Genomic DNA, 21429 nt, shown 5'->3' on the forward strand with positions numbered 1-21429 from the left:
TGGAGGTGACGGCCAGCGGTCCAAGGTACGCTTCCATCCCTCCTGCTGAACCCCAACTCTTGCCCCTGGATGGGCTCTGCGTGGTGCAGCAGGTGAAAAGCTCAGTGGATGACCTGTGAGCCTAGTATTAGGACAGTACCCCTCCCCCCTCCCCTCCCCCTGGGCTGCATTTGTTCACACTGTCAATGAACAGGGGATAAACCCTGCAACAGGGAGACAGGGAGGCGTAATCGGTTATCAGCAAAAATGTCAAATAAGGCCTTTATAGCTATGTATCTCTTCTAAAAAGCAAAAATCCACCAAAAATGCATGTATTAAATGCTTTCAGTCAGGTAGACCAGATGTATTCCTGTTTCTGCTGTGCTCATGTGCCAGGTACCTAATGGCCACAGGAAGATCTGTGGCAGCTGTTAGTACATTAAATGTTCCTAACTGGCACCCCCCACCTGCCCTCCCCCAGCTTCACAAGCCAAGCCCATCCAGCAGTGGAATTATTATTTATCCAGTGTCAAAGGTCTCAGTAGTGTTTCCATTATTTCCATTCAAAAATAAGTTAGCTTTAAGAGTAAGGATTTCTCTTTCTTTTTCTTTTATTAAAGGTCGTGGAGTGGGACTTTAAAAAAACTGTATAAATCTAGATTTCAAGGTTTCTTTTCTTACAAACAATCTTAGCTTTTTATGAGAAACTTTTAAATACCAAAATGCTTCTCAGAAAATGTCAAGTTTTAATCACGTGTGGTTACTGTGCTGTTTCTGCCCCAGTGTGTGCTCTTGGACTGCGCTGTGGCTTCAGCTGACATCTGGCTGGGAGGTGGTTGGTGTTGAGCCTCTGAGTGTAGCTTGGGACCCCACAGGCAGCGGGCAGGACGGGAGAGGGGAGTAGGAGGGAGAAGCAGCTGGTTGGATTCTCTCAGGGCTGTCTGGGTCAAACAGACAGACTGACCATAAGCAGTGCTTCGGACTGTGGCTCCAGCCACCAGTGTTGCTGTGCCCAAGGCCATAGGCCAACAGGATGACCCGGAGTTCACATTTCTCTCACCCAGCCACGATGGAATAGACATGGTCTTGAATGAAAACATTTTTGAGTATTATTATGTAGTCACCAACTACTTTAATATATTCAGGACCTGGATTTAGGTTGCAAAGTCTTCTTGCAATGTAAAGATAGAGCACGGGGGTGGAGACTGAGGACTCTACCGAAGTCCCTGTTCACGTCGTATCTTCACTAACAGTTTGCCTTCAAAACATGCTGCTTTTCAGAGTTGTAAGGTCGGTGTCAGGAAGGAGAATTTTCACATGACATCTGAGTCCTCACCTGTTCCCTTCCCAGCGAGCTCTGTTGAGGCCTTGCATAAGCACACTTGGCACACTTAGACTTAGAAGACTAGGGGTGGTGAGCGTGTGACGTTAAAGGACAGGAATCTAATGAAAAACTAAGACTTTTACTGATATTAGCAGAAATATATATTTTATGGGATTATTATTCGACCTTAATACATTATTTCAATTTTTAAAAGGGGTATTTTAATAACTTTATGGCAGGCGGCCTTTAAGGCATAACAAAATATATACAAAGAAATTAGGAAGGATATTAACGTCAACCGTGAAATAAATTAATGTGATTTTTACAAAATATACTGACCATTAAATTAAAAAATATTTTAAGGCAGGAATCTTCATTTGAAATTAGCATAATCAGAAAATATATCAATAAAATCTTGTACCACTTTGTAGCAGAATTCATACTGTTCCTGAAAAGAAAGAACAAGAACACATTAAAATGCTATTTCCAAAATTGTATTTGATTAACTGAGCAGAAACATTCATAAATAGGACATAAATAAATCTATTTAGACACTGTATACCTTTATGTACCTCAGCTTCTGTGACAGAATTAAGTTTTTAGTCAGGCACATGAAGATTTCCAAATACACCTGTTTTTCTACATAGAAATTATCAGTGTTTAGTTATAAATCCGTGTAGTTTAGAACAGTCTGATTAACATGTCTTTCATTTTCATACTTAAACTGGAAACCAACTTTTGCTACACTGAAAAAGAGAATCAGAGCACTCATATTGCCAGATAAACTTCATAATGCAATAAGTAGTGAGCTATCAAAGTTAAATAAAATAAAAATACAGACTATTTTGAGTCTAAATTCACTCTACTAAAGAGATGACGTTTCATGTACATTTCACTAGACTTTGGAAGAATCACGCTTTGTGTTTGCATAAGGCCTTTGTCTCCTCAAAGAGCCTGTGCACCCTGTGTGCCCTTCTTCCTCCTGCAGCCTCCAGAGGGACAGAGCCAGGCTGGGACATTAACAGGCTGCCGGCTGGGTGTGCCTGTGGCATCCTCAGCAATGGGCACTCCATGGGAAAAAACAAAACGGATGTGGAAAGTGACAACTGCCAACCTTTCCTTGAACAGCTGCCTGTGAGTCTTTGGAAAACCAGGTGGGCAGAATGGACAATGGGCAGAGAAGGGGAACCCCTCAAAGGCTACAGTCACAATAGACAACAGCTCGCCTGCCTCTCACACAGAAGGGTCTGGGTATGTGCAGACCCCTCAGTGGGGCCTGTGAGCATGGGGCTGGGAGAGGGCTCCAGGGCCTCAGAGGCCAAGGGCTGTCCTCCACACCTGTCCCTCTTCTTTCCCGAGACGGTCATTGACCACCTGCTATTTTCATAGTGAACACCTGAGCTAACTGCTGTCGGTCCTATGCTGTCTTGAGCACTTGTGACTGGTGGCCAGTGATGGATGAAGTCTATTTCAGCAGGGTTCTGGGACAACACAGGGCACCCCCCAGATCTTGGAAATTCCTGGCTGAGCCGTGAGGCTCTAGGAAAACAAAGGCACCATGGCCTTTGGGGAGGCAAATTTGACTACAGGCTACCTCGCATGTTGGGAGCAGGTCTTCCTTAGTGATCAGCAATTAGAAATTGGTTTGTGAGCCCACCTGCAGGGTTGAGTCAACCTGCATGTCACCAAGCTTGTTCCCAGGGTCCAGGGTTTCAGTGCTGCTTTCAAACTTGATAACAGCACATTTTAAAAAATACATTAGAAGTTTGTAGAGCAGTTCACTTTGACACAAGCTTGTGCCATCAGTGCCTCTACTCAAGTGGTCTTTGTTATTGAAATTGGCAGATGGGCCCCTCCTCCAAGTCGTGCCCAGAGGACAGCCCCAGTCAGAGACCCTAAAGAAGGAAGGCTTTACTGTGAAAAGTTGCAGCTGACTCTTTTCCATGGGAATCTTACCTTCCCACCTCCCCTCTACACTTGAACTCCTTTAATGAAACATACATCAAATGCAACATGAAACAATTCTCAACTCTTCTGGTAACATCCTTATTGCTCAGATTCTTACCAGGGTTTGCACCATATGTGGTCTCTGAAGTCGTAAACTCTTCACAGCTTGAAAGACGTCTAAAAGTCCCTCAGCTTTTACTCGTTCCAAAATGTTGCTGAGGGCTATGAATGTACCTGTTCGCCCAGCACCAGCACTGTGGAGAAAAAGTGCTTAATGCAGATAATCAAACTTGAACTTGGGAAGTGGACAGCTCACACCCAACCCCTGCATAGCAGCTGTGGAGCAACAATCCCTGGAAATGACCAGAGTCTGAGTGGAATTTTAGTGTCATTGTATGAAGCTTAGCTTCTGAGTACTTTCCTCATTACAGCAGACAGACGTTTCCCAGCATGGATCAGGAGCATTTAAGGGTTTTTAAGCTCAGGTAACCACTTCCCCTTTCCCTGTGTGGGCTAGTGGTGCTCAAAATGTGGGCCCGGCATCAGTGCCACCTGGCATCAGTGCCACCTGGGACTTGTTAGAAGTTTCCGCTCTCCTGGTCCAGGTGCAGGGAGGCCATAACTCTGGCACAGACTCTCCTTCCCATGCTGAGGACTCTCTTCTGAAGCAGATGATGCTGAGCAGTGGGATTTAAGGGGTGTTAAGAGGACACTGACTATTGGGAACAGTCAGAAAGTTGACACTGCCCAGCAATGACAATTTGAGTCAACTGCATGGAAGATGATCACAGGCTGATGAATCCCCCAAGAGCAGAGTTCCTACTCTCTTGAGAGAGGGTAGTGAGCAGGTGTGAAGGAGGCTGGTTGGCCTCACAGCACTGCCCCGGGGGCCCCAGAATCTCACATGGGGGTTTATTCTAGGGCTCCTGTCCTGGTGAGCAGCCTGTCCCTGCGCCTGCCTTCCCACAGGTGGGACGGTCATGGGATCTTGCTTACCTTTGTACCCCCACTTCCCTACACATGCTAAACCCACAGCCCAGGTTTGCAGAGGCAGAGAAAGAAGGAACTCATTTCTAGTTTATTCTATTAATAGACGACTTCTCAGAAGGCACCAGGAACTGAAAACCAAGGTGTGTGCTCCACGTACCAGCCAGGCCAGGAGCACGCCCAGTGGTTCCAACTGCGGGAAGTGGCCCTGACTGTCTAAGCTGGGCTCCTTGGTTACAGGGCACGAGCAGTGGGCCATCACAAAGACTTCAAGCCACATGGGTGAGCAAACAAACAGAACTGCATTTTTAGGAGCAATTGAGCACCACTCAAGAGTAAGAACATCCCAGTCTCCTGCTTGGAAGAGCTTTACAAGGGTGTGGAGGGGCCTGCCAGGACTACTGGGCAACAGAGGCCAGCGGGTAGGACTGAGACTCACCTTCCCACCTTCATGCGCCAGGAGCCAGGGGCTGTGCTGGGGGCTCCCCCAGTCTCTAGGGGTGTCCCTGGCTGTGCACCTCTGACCTTGGGACTGACTTGGGGGTGGAACATGGCCACAGGTCTCCTTTAGCAGTCCCTGCCTGGACCCCTCATGTACCTCAAAGACCACCCTGCCCGACTCACGGCCACGGCCTGGGGGGAGGATGAGGGGTGGGCGCAGTCAGACTAGGACAGGCTTTCAAAGTGATTAGGGGGAGGGCACTACAGACACATCCTGGGGGTGTGTTCCCCGGGCTTCCATTGGCGATTTTTGATGACTTCCAAAGTGCAAGGAAGTGTGAGTCGCTTCCTACCTCCTCCCTCTGAAATGCATGTATGACAAGATGACGTTCATACATGTGTGGAATTGTGTGTGTGCAAGGAAAGGTAAGAGTCTGGGAAACACCACTTTGGGCACAGCAGCACTGGGGCGTGTGGTCCGTGTCCACCCCACCTGGAGGCCCAGCCGCTACCTGCAATGCACCGTGATGGGGTGGTTGCCCGTCTGCTGCTGCTGCTTCTGCACAGCCGCGATCAGGTCGATCATGCCTTTGCCCTCGGCGGGGATCCCGATCTCGGGCCAGCCGTGGAAGTGGAACTGGCGTACCACGCGGACCTGCTCCTCCTGGCGGGCCAGCGGCTGTGGGGCAGGAGGGGCATTAGTGCTGCCTCCAGGGCCCATCCTAAGCCCACTGCCCCTCTAGGGATCAGGTGGGTGGAGTTCTCCATGGGTCTTCTGCACCCCCAGGAACCCCGCCTAGGTAGCCTGAAGGTGTTTGTGGTGAGCTCCCCTAAAGCAGAAGGCTGGAAGTTTGCTGTTTCTTTCTGTGTGAGTACCACACCCAGAAGATGCTCCCTGCGATCCTGAAATGCCCCACCCAGCTCTTCAAGGGAGACTTTGCAGCTCTGCTGAGAGAAGGGAATCATCTTTCTCAAGAAGCCCGGGTGCTGCGTTCCCCGTCAGAAGAGATGAGCAGCTTCTGAGTCTGCGGACCAGGCCATTCTGTCCCCACAAGGGAGAGGGCAAGTTCCTGACAAGTACACTTTGCTGAGATGACCACCCTGAGCTCAGAGCCAAACCCACAGTGGGTTCTCCCACCTGTGACTGACCCAGAGTCAATTCTCATTCCTTGCCAGGGAAAGAGCGTGAGCAGAACCCAAGACCTAGTGCAGACGGGGACAGCTGGGGACTCTGAGAAAGCACTTGGATGAGGGCCTCCCAGGCCTCTGTGGCTTCATTTGTCCCCTTTGTCCTCCTGCCCTGGCTAATGTTATTCTCCCTTGGGAGCGGGAAGCAGTGAGGCACAGTGGATGCTGCTTGGAGTCACCTCTCTGCCCCACTGTCTTCGTCCTCCAGCCAGGAGGCAGGTGGCTATGGAAATGTGACCTTTACAAGAGGCCTGAGACCTGCTGTTGGATGACTCCCTGTTAAACCCACGGGCACTCAAAGCCGCCTGGGACTCCAGAAGGAGCACAGCAGATGCAGAGCCACATTCTGGTAGGATGACAAGCAGAACCCCGAGTGATGGCGGGGGTGCATTAGTCTGCAGGATCCTGAAAAGTGAAGAACGCACCTGATTGAAAGTGACCAGGAAGTCTCGTACACTGATGGCTTCAGAAAGGGTATCACTCTTTATTTCAATGGTTATGTCTCCATGAGTGACTGAGCCCTCTGTTGGCCAATATTGGTAGCATTTATCCTTGGGGGATAAAATAAAATTTTAAGTCTTGTAATAAATAACTTGCTGCTAGCAGTTTTGACTCTGAGGCAGAATTGCTCTCAAATCATTTAATGTATTTCATCTGACCAAAAGAATAGCTATGAATATGAATGAATGCCTATTAATGCCTTCAAGGGAACAGAACAGAGTCCAGGAACAGAAACATGTATATATGGAGCTCTGATACGTGATAAAAAGGGGGAGATTATTCAATAAATGGATCAGGAAAAATTGTTTTTCCATATGGAAAATAAAATTGGGTCCCTGACCCAAACCCTGCCTGGGCTGATATGAATGCCCCAGCTGTCGTAGGGTTGTGTAGTTCAACCTGAACTACCATTTACCATAGTCTTGAACCACAATAGAAATGAACCAAGATGGGTTAAGGCAAATTGAAATATTAGCTTACAATAAAATTCACTTCTCTTCATCCACAAACATTATTAATACAGTGCCACAAAGACAGGCCACAAACTGTAAGAAGATGTTTGCAAGACATAAAACTGACAAGGAATTAGTATCACGAATACAGAAACAACTCTTCCAAATCAGTAAGAAAAAAGCAAAGAATTCAAAGAAAACTGAGTGAAAAGCAAGGTGTTTTGCACAAGAGGAAATGTGCCGTCCACATGTGTAGGAAGTAATACCAGCACTGTAGGAATCACAGAGATGCCAATCAAAGCCACAAAGAGATAATATTTACATTTGCTCAATTACCAAAATTTGCCTGAGAATATCATATTAGGCATATAAGTGAACATCTCTTATGCATGGCTGGTGTCCACTTTGGAAACCACACCCACTTTGGAAAGTGGATAATTCCATCCGACTGGGAATTAGAGAGCCTTGCAGGCTCCCGAATGCAGCATTCGACTCTGGTATGTACTTATCTTTGCACAGCATAAGACATGTGCAAGAATGTACGTGCAGCACTGTGTGTGAAACAGCAAAATGGAATCAGCCCAATTGCCCGGGCCAGGAGAAGGAATAAACAAATGGACGCTCGAGATGTGTCGTTTGTATAACAAACTATAATGTAATAACGATGACCAATGAACCACGGTTACGGGCAGAAACATAGAAAAACATCAAAAGCACAATTTTGAGTGGAAAAAGTGAGTCCCAGATGATTGCATACCGTAATGATACTCCTTATGTAAAGTTCAAACACAAGAAAAACTAAACAATTCTATTCTGAAACAACAGAATTTTTTAAAAAGCAAAGAACACACTCACTAAGATGGCAAATAGTAGACAAATAATAACAGGCGGATGTGGAGAAGTCCGGCACATAGCTAGTGGGGGTACAATGGGGCAGCTACTCTGGAAAATAGTCTAGCAGGTCCTCAAAAATGGTAAACAATAAAAGTTTAGGATATAAAGCATGACAAAACCCAGCAATTTCACTCCTACGTATATACCCAAGAGAAACGAAAAACAAAAACAAAAACAAAAAATGTCGAGACAAAAACTTGTACTTGAACTTTGATAGCAGCATTATTCATAAAGCCCCGAAGTACAAACAACCCAAATGTCCATCAAGTGATGAATTGATGAAATGTATATCCATACAATGGAAAATTAATAGTCAATAATAAAAATGAAATACTGATGCTAAAACACAGGTGAAGGCAAGTCTTGAAAACACACTAAGTGAAATAACTCAATTATAAAAAACCTCTTATTATAAGAATCCATTTATATTTGCATCCATCACAGGCAAATCCATAGAGACAGAACGTAGGTTAGTGGCTTCTGGGGCCATGGGAAGGGAGGGAGGTGGACTGTTACGGTATGAGGTTTTTGGGAGGGCGATGATGACCATCTGGAATTAACATAGAGGGGATGGTTGCACAATTCCTTGAATATTATCAAATCTACCCAATTGCAGAAAATTAAGAAGATGAATTGTATCTGACAAAGCTATGGTTTTCTTTATGAAGCAAAGAAATCAAGATACAAATTCAGGGTAGCAGTTATATCTTGAGAGAGCATTGACACAGACACGTGTTATTTCTAAAATTTGGTTTTTCTATAGACTGATGGGCTCACAGGTGTTTATTACATTATGTTGTTTTTAAATAAATGCAGGACGGCCAGGGAGGGATCTCTGCCAAAAGGGAAACATTTAGCTCACTCAGTTCAACAAGGACATATCAGCGCCTGTGTCTTCATCTTGAAAAAAGTTAATACATGTCTTTTTCTTTGAGAGCCTGTGATCTTGGCCAATATAAAATGGCAGAGTTTCGAGTCAGGTTAAATAAGACTTAGGTTCAGAGTAAAAGACAATGGGTGGTTATGGTTACGTCCTCCCAAAAGGAAAGGGAGAACTGGAACCTTTTTCCTTCCCAACCTCTCTTGCTCCTCAGTTGCCCAGGCTCCGCCTCGCCCATGTGTGGGGCTGATGGCAGGTGAGACGTGTGGCGTGAGGGGTTACGGTGCCCTCAGGTGCCCGGATGGCTCTCACCTGCTCTCTCTCCTGCACCTCAGTCAGCATCACGATTGTGCAGGACCTCCACTCCCAGACCATCCTCCAGAAGTCCTCCACCGTGTGTGCCAGGGGCCCCTGGGTGGCGATGAAATAGTCCTTCTGTCGGTAGCCCTTCAAATGGGGAGCAGGGTTAAAATCGACTTCCTTCCACCCCTGTTCCACTACCTACCGCATGCCCTCAGGACAGCTGGGTCCTGTCCAGGGAAACCCTCCAACCTCCTACAGCCTGGACCAGACCCAGCTGGAGTGAACACACTAGTGTCCAAGGTGCAGGTCGAAATGCTCGATTTATCTGGAAACCTTACACCTCTGCCTTCAGCACCCGAGGTCAGCTACAAATGCGTATTTTTAATGAACTGCCAGTCAGTGGCTTGGGAGCACCTGAACAGTACCTGGTGGCTTTGGTTCTAATACGTTTCTGTGTGTTTCAGCTAAATTAGTGTCATGCTGGGGCAGAGGGCCCTGTGTGTGGAGTTGGAGGAAAGGGGTTCAAATCCCAGTCCCTGCACTAGGACCCTGCTGACTTCTGGTACAGTTTCCTCATCTGCAAGTAGTGATATTAACACACTTAGCTGCAGGGTTTTCTCTGGCCCATTTCTCCACTAAGCCACTGTGTGGAGAGAAAACCTGTGTCATAAACACGTAACTGAACTGCCCACTGACTACATTGCAGAAATCACACAAGAGACAGTTCACAGAAGTGCTGCATAAATAATTGATGTGTTACTATGTATGCACTCAGAGAAAGATAGCTACAGATAAAAGAGGAATAGAAAAAAAAAGCCAATTACTTAGCAGTGAATATATATCCTCCTATTTCCAAAGTTTACTCTTTATTTTATTTATTTATTTATTTTGAGATAGAGTCTCCCTCTGTCGCCCTGGGTAGAGTGCTGTGGTGTCATCATAGCTCACAGCAACCTCAAACTCTTGGGCTCAAGCAATCCTCTTGCCTCAGCCTCCCAAGTAGCTGCAACTATAGGCCAGGGGTCCTCAAAATTTTTAAACAGGGGGCCAGTTCACTGTCCCTCAGACCGTTGGAAGGCCAGACTGCGGGCCCCGGGGACTAGTCGGCTGCTAAGCAGGACAGGCAACAGTAACAAAAACACCCGGCAGGCTGGATAAATGTCCTAGGTGGGCTGCATGTGGCCCGTGGGCCATAGTTTGAGGATGGCTGCTATAGGCACCCACCATGATGCCCGCTAATTTTTCTATTTTTAGTAGAGACAGGGTCTCACTTGCTCAAACTCCTGAGCTCAAGCAATTCACCCGTCTCGGCCTTCCACAGTGCTAGGCTATCATTTTTTTCCTTAATCCCATGACACGTTATCATTTTTTAAAGCAAGTAATCCTGCTAACAAAATTGTTGCATTTTGGCTTGGTGCCTGTAGCTCAGTGGTTACAGCACCGGCCATATACACCAGCACTGGTGGGTTTGAACCTAGCCCAGGCCTGCACAACAACAATGACAAATACAACAAAAAAATAGCTGGGCATTGTGGTAGGTGTCTACAGTCCCAGCTACTTGGGAGGTCAGAGGGCAAGAGAATTGCTTAAGCCCAAGAGTTTGAGGTTGCAGTGAGCTGTGATGTCATAGCACTCTTCTGAGGGCGACATAATGGGACTCTGTTTCAAAAAAGAAAAATGGTTGCATTTCTGGAGACGTGTCACTTCTTTCTGGTTTAATCAGGAGTCTGTGTGGTCAGATGTGAAGGAGACCCAGATGAGCGCCACGCATACCCAAGGCCCCTGTACGTACGTCTATGAAGGAGGCGTTGATGTAGTCTGTGTATTCTTGGCCCCTTTTCATGGAAAGGATAACACGATTAAAGTCATCTGCAGAGAGAATTTTCTTTGGTTAGTTCCAATACTGCCCTGCTTTGTGAACCTGTTTCTACAAGCTTCTAAAATAGAACCTATTAATGGTGACTAAGTAAAGCCAACTCTTTGGAAAGTTTATATAAAATAGGTTAATTAAAGTGGCTCAGGAAAGAGGTGCTTGGGGGGTTTTTTGGTGGGAAGTCTCTGAAAATAATCCACCCAGTTACCTTTAGCATTTTTATCAACAATATACTACACACCAAAAGGAAGCCCTGCGAACACTGCATGTACGGAGTAAAAGGAGTGTGACCGTGAAGGCTCCCTGGAGCAGCTGTCACCAGGGTGAGAGACACAGGGCTCAGGTGTCTGCCTCTGCCCCCAGGAGACCCTGGGAAGCAGGCCTGAGACAGGGTTCCGGGGGAGTCCATCAAGGACAGGTCTGTCATGAGTAGAGTGACCAGAATTTAACATTCGTAAAGTGGGACAACATGGCTGGGGAGTGGGGCGGGGTTGGGGGTGGGGTGGGGTGGGGGCGGGGCCTGACAACAATGCAAACTTTGATAAGCAGTTCTCTATAATCACTTCTCAACAATTATTTGTTATTATTACAATTTAACATTATAAAATTAACAAAAATAATATAAAACTCATATTTTGGTGAAATAGCCACATGGCAGCCGAAACCCATATATTCCCTTCCTGTTCTTCCCTCCCCATCTTGCCCCGTTCTTGCATTCTTTCCAAAAATTGGGACTTTTTAAAAACGCCGTGGGATGTGGGACAAACTGTTAAAAAGTGGGACATCTGGTCACCCTAGTCATGAGGTAACTGTTCCCTGTTCCACCCACACGCCTTTGTGGCTCCAAAGATGCCTCCTGGGTCTGCTTTGGGGTCATGTCTCTCTGGTTTCCCTTCTTCTCATTGGGTGAGGCCCCCACCCACCACCCCCTTACTTGCCTTGGCCTCCACTCCTCTGCGCCCCCCTGCCAGTCCTGCCCCCACACTCACCACCTGGGTGTTGACCCAGCTCCCCAAGGCCAAAAGCTTTTCCTAGAAGGTCCCAGCTGAGTTTGCCTGCATAGTCTTAGTCCTGTCTCTTGTCCCTCTCTGTATAAGAGGGGATCCTCCCAGGCCCGAGGGAGCACTGAAGGAGATGCATGTTCTGGAAGCCCCAGCGTGTGTCTACCACAACTGTGTGTCCGTGAAGCAGTCCCTGGCAGTCCAGCCACGGCTGCCATTTCTCTCCAAGCCCACAGCCCGAGCTGCCTGCCAGTCTGGGTCACAGAGAGCCTCACAGGAGGGGCTTTGCTTCCAGACACTTGACATAGCACCCAAGACCCCTATGAGGGGTCACAGGACACCCGTGGACCCCAGGGTCCAGGACCCCCAGGTCACAAGACCCCAGTGATTGAGGTCAGCGGCAACCACCCTAGCCCTGCAGCCCGGGCCTTACAAGGGATGATCTGGATGACTCTGGCCTTCTTCATGTTGGCTGGCAAGTTGCCCGTCCTCATGTTCTCCTTCATGATCCGGACATTTGTCAATTTCTGCAGTGGAGAAGGACATAGGTCCAGTTAAGACTGACCCTCAAGAGGAACAATGCACTCACTGCAAGGGCCGCTGTGCAAAGGAGACATCCATCCCTATCTCAGGAAGACTCTCCAGTGCTGGGACACACACACAGAGCCAGGCACACACACCCCACTTGCTCACCCTGAACTCCTCCTCCAGCCCGATCTTGTCGAAGTGGGAGGCGGTGCCGTGAAGAGCCTGCAGGTGCTTCTCCAGGGAGGACACATCCAGCTCTGTGTCCCCGTAGAGGTAGTGCTCGAGTAAGGCTTGGTAGATGAATGTGTACTGCACCTGCGGGGACAAGGCACTGCACCTCAACTCTGCCCTGGGCCTCCACCCCGCAGAGCTCGGCTGTCCAAACGGGACCAACCCTTCTCTTTTCTTCCCTCTTTGCCAGCACAAGGTCTGGGGCCAGGGTCAGACCTATCTATGGCCACAGATAATGCCCATTCATGCCGCTGAGTAAACGTAAAGGCAGCAGCTGGCACTTCCTGAGTGCTAGGTGCCACCAGTGGGGAGAAAGTCATCCCCATCTCACGAGATGATGTGGCAGTCAGGAGAGCGAGGGAGCCCGGTCCGGAGAGGGCAGAGGTAGAAAGGGCTGTAAAGCTGGACGGGGCTAGGATATGCCTGGCCGGTTGCCACCTGCCTACCCAAACCAGGGTCTGCTGCATGGGCAGGGCGGTAAGTCCTGTAGCCTGTTGGCCACAGCCCTGGATTTGCTCAGTGAAGCTCAGACCAGGACGCAGAGGAGAGGAAGGCGTGACTCACGTCCGTCTGGACCATCTGAGGACGCTGATTGCGGATTTGAGACACGTAGTCAAAGACGTCGACCTTCTGCTCGGCCTGCATCATGTCCATCATGGCGTCGATCACCATGAAGGTCCCCGTCCGGCCCACGCCCGCGCTTCAGCGAGAAAGAAAGAAGCCGCGCGGTGAGTCCCATCCCACCGAAGTGCACCACAGGCCCCTGGACGTCCACGCACCCAGCGAAGGACGCTCGCCCTGCTTCGGGTCACTTGAGCGACTTCTCTATGGTTAATAAAGAGCAAATCCAAGGCCAGCCACCAGAGGGCGCCGCAGCCTCAGGAACGGGACCGCCAGCGGCTCCCAGAGGGCAGAAACTATTAAAAGGCCCGCAAGCAGGGCAGTTGCAGTCAGCTTTGAAGAGGCTGCATGGGGGAACTTTTATCAGCTATCAAACTCCCCCTTCTTTATCACTCGTGTAACTGCATCCTGGCCAACTACACAGCATCTTTGGGACTCGGCCTCCTCCTTTGCCAAACAGTAATTTTACCTGTCTCAGGGCGTCCAGTGGGGTGACATGGGACACACCCCTGCTGCCTGACCTACAAACTCCCCCAGCACGTGCTGCACTGGAGAGTGAGTGGGGAGCGGCCTGCCCCGCCTGGCTCCAGTGACAGGGTCTTGATCAGACTCAGTGGAAGTTAGCCCTGCCAGTCTGGGGAATGAATACTCTTCCTGAACATCTGTGCGTCTCTGGGACCAGGTGGCTTTTGTCCCTGGCTATGCTGTGATACTCAGAAGGAACCTGTCTGTAACAGCTGGAAACAAAGTATCTCACCAAAGCAACCCTCCCCGCCACGTCAGGCACAGTGGCAGGAGCAGTGTGGCCAGGAGGTGGTGGTCTCAGCGTACAGCCGTGTTGTTCCCTGTGTCAGGCAAAGCCCACCCAGACACCAGCCGCAGGCCCTCCAAGGCTGTTCTTCCTACTTCAGATGGGGAAACTGAGGCTGGGGGCAGCAAGCCCTGGAGGACACTGTGCCTGGGGGCATCCCCAGCCTCACTGAGGCTCAGAGTGCTCATCTATAAAGATGTGGGGGTCCTTCCTGCAGACACTTGACCTCCCTCTCTGCTCAGAGTGACTTGGGAGTCCCCTGGAGGAGGTGAGAGGGGCCCAGTGGACCTGCCTAGAGCCCTACCCCCACCAGTGGCCCGGGTCCTCTGGGTTTTGTCAGGTTTCCATACTGGGGTGACTGTGCTGGCACAGGCCTCCCTGCACAGACCCTGCACATTTTGCTCCTGCCAGCCCTGCCAATCTCTGCCCCTTCACTCCCAGTGCCCTATTTACCTTCTCATATGGGTGTACCCTCCCCGAGGCCTGCCCCAGCCCACCTGCAGTGGACCACGATGGGCCCGGCGTGTGTGGGGTTAAGTGCCTTCACTTTCTTGAGGAACTTCAGCATCCCGATGGGGGTAAAGGGCACCCCAAAATCAGGCCAGCTGGTGAAGTGCAGCTGTGAGACGAGCCGGGGGGCCTTGCAGCCATCAGGCAACTGCTGCAGGGGACACAGGAATGGAAGTGAGGGGGGACAGCCCGCATCTGCCCCCACAATGGTGCTGTGGGCTTCCTTGCACAGGGCTGCATGTGGGAGGGGCTCATTGACAGTGAGGACCCCCTGAGTGGGGGAGCCTGGAGCTCATTACTGTCAGCTCTGAATGTGGTGCCCCACAGCAAGGCCCCTAATGCCGGCCACACCCAGGCCCTGAGTAGCCAGACCCATGCCCAAAGCCAGTCCCGATGTGTGCAGACTCCTCTTGCCACCAGGGTCACCAGGCTCTGCACTGCCTGGACAGTCCCACTTCCTGCCTGTGTTCCTGGGTAATTACCAAAATCACATCCTTTCCTGTTCAAAACTGTCTTATGTTTGGGAGAAAAGACGGCGTGGTCGGCCTGCTCACCGGGGGCTCCCTGATCTGTCCTCAAAGCCTCACTCAGCTTTCGTACCCAGAGCCCATGAGTTTACTCCCCTGCTTTAGACCATGGAAGGTTGTACACAGTGTATTTGGGAATATTTCTGTGCACGTGTGTACACACGTGTGTGCATGTATGTGTATGTGTGTGTATGTCTGTGTGTGCATGTGTGTGTACACGTGTATAGGTGTGCATGGGTGTGCACATGCACGTGGACTTGTCTGGGAGAGGGTGAGCAGCGATGTCAAGAACAGCAAAGCTCACCCTTTTCCCTTCTTTGCTGTGACTTCTAGGAAGCTCAGACTCATGCTTTGTGACCTGGTTACAGCATCCACTCCATCTTTACATCCTGAAGATATGACCTTCTGTTTCCTCTATGGTTTTTAAATCTCTCTTAATTCTTTATTTCCTCTGCTTTGTATACAGGGATTTTTACGAAAGTCTGCCTTAAATCCTTTGTGGGGGGAGCAGCAGGAAATAAGTGTGAAAAACGCCAGGGAGGTTTAAGACATAACGTTGAGAGTGTTACAGAAATCCCACCTCACAGGTCCAGCATGTGAAATGACACTGTCCCACAGGGGGGTCCTAACCCCAGGCCCTGAAACTGACTTGTCCTCCTCCCGGGGAGGCCCATCGAGGTGACTGGGGGCCAGGTGTGCCGGTGTTCTCTGCAGACTCAAGTGCACTGGCCTCTCGAGTCCAGCCACTAACCTGCCCACCCCGCCACAGCCTGGCTGTGGTCACATTCGGCCACAGCTGCTGGGTGGGTGCTCCTTACTGGTTGTATGCAGAACTTCCGGATGGTGTAGTCCACCAAAACCACGCAGTCTTCCACGCACACCCGGATGTTTCCGTAGGTCCAGCAGCCCTGGTCCGGCCAGTACTGACAGCACTTTTCCTGCACATCACAATTGGAGAGAAACAAATATTCCTTGGTGTGTGCCCCTGCGCTGTCCCCTCCAGCCATCCACATGAGACTTCACACTGACCAGCTGTGAGTCAGACCATCCCTGGGGCTGAGAGGGCACACAGGCAAGTGCTTCCTTATAGATGGGGAAACTGAGGCCACGCTCTGGTTGCAGGTGGCCCTGAGACTGCCTGGGACCCTCGGGGTTTCTGGCCTCCATGCCTTGACGTCTCCTTCCTCCACTCACTGATCCACACGTCTCACTGGACTGTCTCGGCCTGGCCATGCTGAGCCTTCAGAGCTGGGCGTTAACCCAACGTGATCCTCAGGCTGGGGTGTCAGGACACTGCCCCCACACACTTCCCATCAGATCTGGCACTTGTTTTTTCTTGCTCAGGTTCACTAAGGACAAACTTTAATTTGTATCAGTGCGGCCAGTTCTCCGTTCAGAGGGACGAGACTGCCTGAGCCTGGCGACCTCACTTCTCTCTGAGGGGCAAGGCCGCAGCAGGGGCCGCAGAGAGGCCCACTCTTTACCTTCCCACTCCCTGAAATAAAAATGACTCAAAATACAAGTTCCAGGAGCCCCTTTACTCTTCAGCGTCTTCTGTAAGTCCTCTGTCAGCAGGGACTTCCTGAGTGGCCAAGGACCCACCCACAGGGGGAAGCAGTCTGCTTCATGTGCCACAGAATCATCATTGGAATTTCTCAAGCCTTCCAGACACTGGCCGGTTCATGCTGGGGGTGGCACACACAAGTGGCATGGCTAACTAATCAGGTCACAAGGATTAAAAATGAATGTATGAAACAGAAGGGTCTGGTGTTTACTCAAGACCAGCATCCTGGTGTCACAACACCTATGGGACAAACATCTCCTCTCTCTGGCTCCAGCTGTGGCCTGTACGCATAGGGCATCTCAGGGCAGCAGCACACCCCCCCTGAAGGGCCTGGCGTCCGGGGCTGGGAGTCCTGGAGACCCTCTTGAGAGTGTCCCGGGACAGGCTCTCATTTGGGATGGACGACACATCTAGGCCCTGCCCTCCCCCCCACTGTGAACAGTGTTCACAGCTGTTCTGATGCCTCGGCCTCCCCTCCCTGCTGCCAGGTCATGAGATGCTGGGGCAGCTGTATTTTGCAACTCAGAGCCCCAGGATGTGGAGGCCGAGGAGACCACAGCAGATGTGTGAGCAATTAAGAAAAAGGGAACTCAATTGAGAAATGATTTCATCCCCGAAATGGTCAGAATCAAGTCACAGAAGCAGCTCAGCTCTGAGTCACAGGAGTGGAAAAATCCACAGAGAAAATGCCAAGTGACATGGTGACAGAGCAGAGTGACTGAGGGGAGATGGGGGCTTGCTGAGTCCCACTGCTTCTGCTGGTCCCGTTGCTTGGAGGGCCACGCCCCAGGAAGACTAGTCCCCACACGCCAGGCATAACAGGGAACTATGACGCCCTCCGTGAGGGTGTGGCCTCCTTTTCCAGAGTGTGGACTCCTCTGCCACCACCCAGCCCAGCAGGGTTAAGTACCCTGCGGTGGGAATCCCCTGCTTCCCTCCTGTCACTTCTTCTGGTGACCAAGGATGACAAAGGCAGGATTTGAAAAGTGGTGGCCCTCCCCAGCCCTGTCCCAACTCTCTTGAAAATAAAACAAAACCTCACTCCTATCCTTGACCAGAGATGGTGGCTGGTGGCTTTTTTCCTGTGCTTTTGAGTATGGACACAATTAGTAAGATGGCACTAAGGGGACCAGAGTCCCTCCAGGCCTGCCCTTTCCATGGCTCTTGCCTCCATCTCTGCCACAGCTGAGTCCCCCAAGGCCTGGCACTTCCGTCTATAAGTGGCAGCCCTTGGCCAGAGCTCTGGCCGCTCGCCCATGTGCTCTGCGGCCGGGCTAGCATTGGGGCCACGTCCTGGCTGGGACGCCGCTGGCTGTGTAGACCAGATGCTGAGGAGCAGTTGTTGCCTTAGGAAATGGATCAGTCCCACTTCTCTGCTTTGTCGATGGTCCTCACTGTCACACTGTGACATGCGGCACCCTTTGTGAGTTCCCAACAGCTAATTAAACAAGCGTGGATGACGAGTCTGTTCCGTCAATACGCCCTCTTTCCAAATGCATGTCTCTAGCCCGGATCATAAACATGAAGTCATTGTCATTTACAGTCTGAGGCGCCGTATCATTTGTTCAACAAACTACAAGTCTGAGCTCTAAGACCTGCTGGGCCAGCAAAGGTCCACTCTCAGCTGGAAAAAAGGAGAAAACGCTTTACCCTCGTTATGGTAACGCAGACGGGAGCAGGGAGCTCCTGGGAACACAGGGGATTTATTTCAGGATAAAAATGCTGCCACTGAGTGCTCTGAATTTTTTTTTTCTGAAGTGATAAGAAGAGAGGGAAACGGAAGAGGAAGTGGGGAGCTGTGCCCCAACCAAGCAACAGCAGCTAAGAGGAAATGCGTCACGACCAGACGCCCAGAGCTCACCTCTTTTCTTTCTTTCAGGTTGGTTAACATGACGATGGTCGCAGACTTTTGCTCCCAGATCATTCTCCAGAAGTCATTAACGGTTTCCTGCTTTGGACCTGTATGCAGAGGATAATTCCAAAGTCAAAAGGCACAAACAGAAGCCACTGCAGGGGCCCAGCCCTGCACCCTGGCCTCTGGGCCCTAGGACAGCTGTTCCCACCTTCTCTGAGGCACAAAGGGGATTGGGGGCCTGTGGGGACGGGTCAGGTTCGTGCCAAGATGTAGGGGAGGGGCTGGGAGGGACCAGCAGGTGTCCAGCCTTTCTGCCTGTCCTGCCACCCTCCCTGCCCTCCTCCAGCTAGGAAGTGCTCTGAGAGCTCCATCTGCCAGGAATTCAATTATCTACTGCAGTATCGGCATGACGGAATGGCCACCAGCCGGCCTCCGTGTGCCCTGTGCTTCAAGCCCACAAGTGTGGAAATAGAAGTGTGTGTTTGTCTCATGTATCTGCAGAGATCTAACATGTATGTTAAGTGCAAACACACAAAAATCTTGATATAAATCCTTGGTGTGGCCGGCACACAGGTAAGGAATCAGTAGCTGTCCACATCATTTTACCAAAATTATGTTCAGAACTTAACCTCCTAAAAAGCTTACCTTGAGCTGCTATGAATTTATTCTTCTCTTTGTAACCCTAGAAAAATAAAATGATATTCATAGTTTTACGGAATTATCTTTGCTGAAAGGATTTTTTTTGTTGTTATTAGAAAAAGAATGCATATTGACCACAGAAAATTTGGAAAACAGGAAAAAGTAATGGGAAAACAAAGTCCTTACGAGTGATTTCAGAGATACCAAATGCTGTTTCACAAGTTCCCTCGCTAGTCCTTTTTCCTGTGAATATCTTCCCAGACACACACACAAGCAGATGCACAGAACATCTGTCTATTCCTACTGGGTTAATGTGTACAAACTCTCTTATGTTGTATCTCTAGTGAGCATTTTAAAATTTTTCAATGATCTTTTAAAGATCAGGTAAAATGGGCCCCTAATAATCCATTGCTCATGATTTTACCATAATTTGCCTGATGGTTCCCTCCTGTTCTAATATAAATAGTCCCATAATGAACATCTTCTAAGCTTATCTCTGTCTCTCAAAAACTATTTGAGATGCAGATGCTCCCTCAAAAAGAGGGGAAAGTTCCATGCTCAGTGCTCAGGGCCAAACTGCCCAGAAAGGTTGTGACCCTTTACACAGAGAAGAAAGTGCCACTGGTCATGATTCACTCTCAGCCCCCCAATAGCCCAGCCTGTGCTTCCTGCTGGCAGGGGACAGGGAATCTGACTTACGTCTATATAGGAAGCATTAATGTAGTCTGAACAGGGAACGCCATCCACTTGACTCAGAATCACCCTCGAATGATCATCTGGAAAAAAACCAAACAAAGCCATGATGTTAGGACCAGGTGTTGCACGGCCAGTACAGCAGACATAGTGGGTCTTCCACCATAGCTCAGGGGTGGTGCTTCAATATTCCTGTGGAGACTGCAGAGCCACAATGGTGCAGGTACACCTGCTTTGGGGTGCTCTGTCTCAGCTATGGAAGAACAACAGATGTGGCATTTCAGTGACCAGGATGGGGGCTGCTGGCTGATCACAGCAAAACGTGCCAGGATGCCAACAATGCAAGAACCCTATTTTATGGACCCCATACTGGGCACCAATATTGACAAGTATGCGTGCAGTGAGAACCCCAGGACAGAAGAACTGTGCCCACTCCCCTAGGCTTTCCAGCTTACAGGGACAAGTGGCTGCTGGGGTTTGGGGTGAGGGGCTCTGATGCCCAGCCCCTGCCTGTCACAGTCCTCCCAGGCTGAATGAGATGGCAGGGTGCATGATGTGCCCAACTGGCAAGTTCCAGACTGTCATGCTTTCCAGGGTGGGTGGACTGACCATGGACTGCTCTGTGTGTGGGGGGGTTGTGTGTATGCATGTTTGTGGTGTGAGTGGTGCAGTGTGCTACAATGGTGTGTATTGCAGTGTGTATGTGCTGTGTGTTATGTTGTGTAACATGTTCTGTGTTATATGGGGTTGTGTATATTTGTATGTGGGGTGTATATACATATGCAGTATGTGTATATGTGTGATATGTTGTGTTGTGTGTATATGTGTATGTGGGCAGTGTGTGTACATGGTGTGGTGTATATGTGTATGTGGTATGTGTGTATGTGTGGTGTGTTGTGTGTATATGCGTACATGGGGAGTGCGTGTACGTGGTGTGTATGTGAAATTGTGTGTGTGGTGTGTGTGGTACGTTGTGTGTGTTGTGTGTACATGGGGAGTGTATGTGGTGTGTGTATGTGGCATGTGTGTATGTGTGGTGTAATTTTATATGTGTATGTAGGGAGTGTGTGCCCATGGGGGGGTGTATGGTGTGTATTCATGTACATGAGGAGTGTGTGTACACAGTGTATATGTGGTGTGTGGTATGTACATGTGTACATGAGGAGTGTGTGTCCGTGGTGTGTATATGCGGTGTGTGGTATGTACATGTGTACATGGGGAGTGTGTGTACACAGTGTATGTGTATATGTGGTGTGTGGTATGTACACATGTACATGAGGAGTGTGTGTACGTGGTGTGTATGTGCAGTTTGTGGTATGTACACGTGTACATGAGGAGTGTGTGTATGTGGTGTGTATGTGCGGTGTGTGGTATGTACACGTGTACACGAGGAGTGTGTATATGTGGTGTATGTGTATATGTGGTGTGTGGTATGTACACGTGTACATGGGGAGTGTGTATATGTGGTGTATATGTATATGTGGTGTGTGGTATGTACACGTGTACATGAGGAGTGTGTCTCCGTGGTGTGTATGTGCAGTGTGTGGTATGTACATGTGTACATGGGGAGTGTATGTGGTGTATATGTATATGTGGTGTGTGGTATGTACATGTGTACATGAGGAGTGTGTGTCCGTGGTGTGTATGTGCGGTGTGTGGTATGTACATGTGTACATGAGG

At 49.6% G+C, this 21429-nt stretch overlaps 1 protein-coding gene across 2 annotated transcripts in view; it reads right to left on the reverse strand.

Moving 5' to 3' along the window:
- Positions 1-1428: 1428 nt before the first annotated feature.
- PTPRE (protein tyrosine phosphatase, receptor type E) overlaps positions 1429-21429 on the reverse strand; it is a 41671-nt gene continuing 21670 nt past the window's right edge. Inside the window, exons 5-18 of one of the 2 annotated variants that reach the window (XM_003794060.2) lie at positions 19756-19832; positions 19063-19099; positions 18424-18521; positions 15817-15936; positions 14459-14622; positions 13094-13229; positions 12464-12613; positions 12204-12297; positions 10689-10765; positions 8906-9040; positions 6292-6417; positions 5191-5357; positions 3369-3504; positions 1429-1751 (exon numbers count right to left, since the gene is read on the reverse strand). In XM_003794060.2, the coding sequence (XP_003794108.1) occupies positions 1677-1751; positions 3369-3504; positions 5191-5357; positions 6292-6417; positions 8906-9040; positions 10689-10765; positions 12204-12297; positions 12464-12613; positions 13094-13229; positions 14459-14622; positions 15817-15936; positions 18424-18521; positions 19063-19099; positions 19756-19832 (1592 nt within the window). In that variant the 3' untranslated portion in view covers positions 1429-1676. The remainder of the gene's footprint in view (positions 1752-3368; positions 3505-5190; positions 5358-6291; positions 6418-8905; positions 9041-10688; positions 10766-12203; positions 12298-12463; positions 12614-13093; positions 13230-14458; positions 14623-15816; positions 15937-18423; positions 18522-19062; positions 19100-19755; positions 19833-21429) is intronic. The other variant, XM_023515642.1, reaches the window with a different exon arrangement.

The sequence above is a fragment of the Otolemur garnettii genome, unplaced genomic scaffold (genome assembly GCF_000181295.1).
Source record: "Otolemur garnettii isolate 467f Iridium unplaced genomic scaffold, OtoGar3 scaffold00075, whole genome shotgun sequence".
Classification (NCBI taxonomy): Eukaryota; Metazoa; Chordata; class Mammalia; order Primates; family Galagidae; genus Otolemur; species Otolemur garnettii.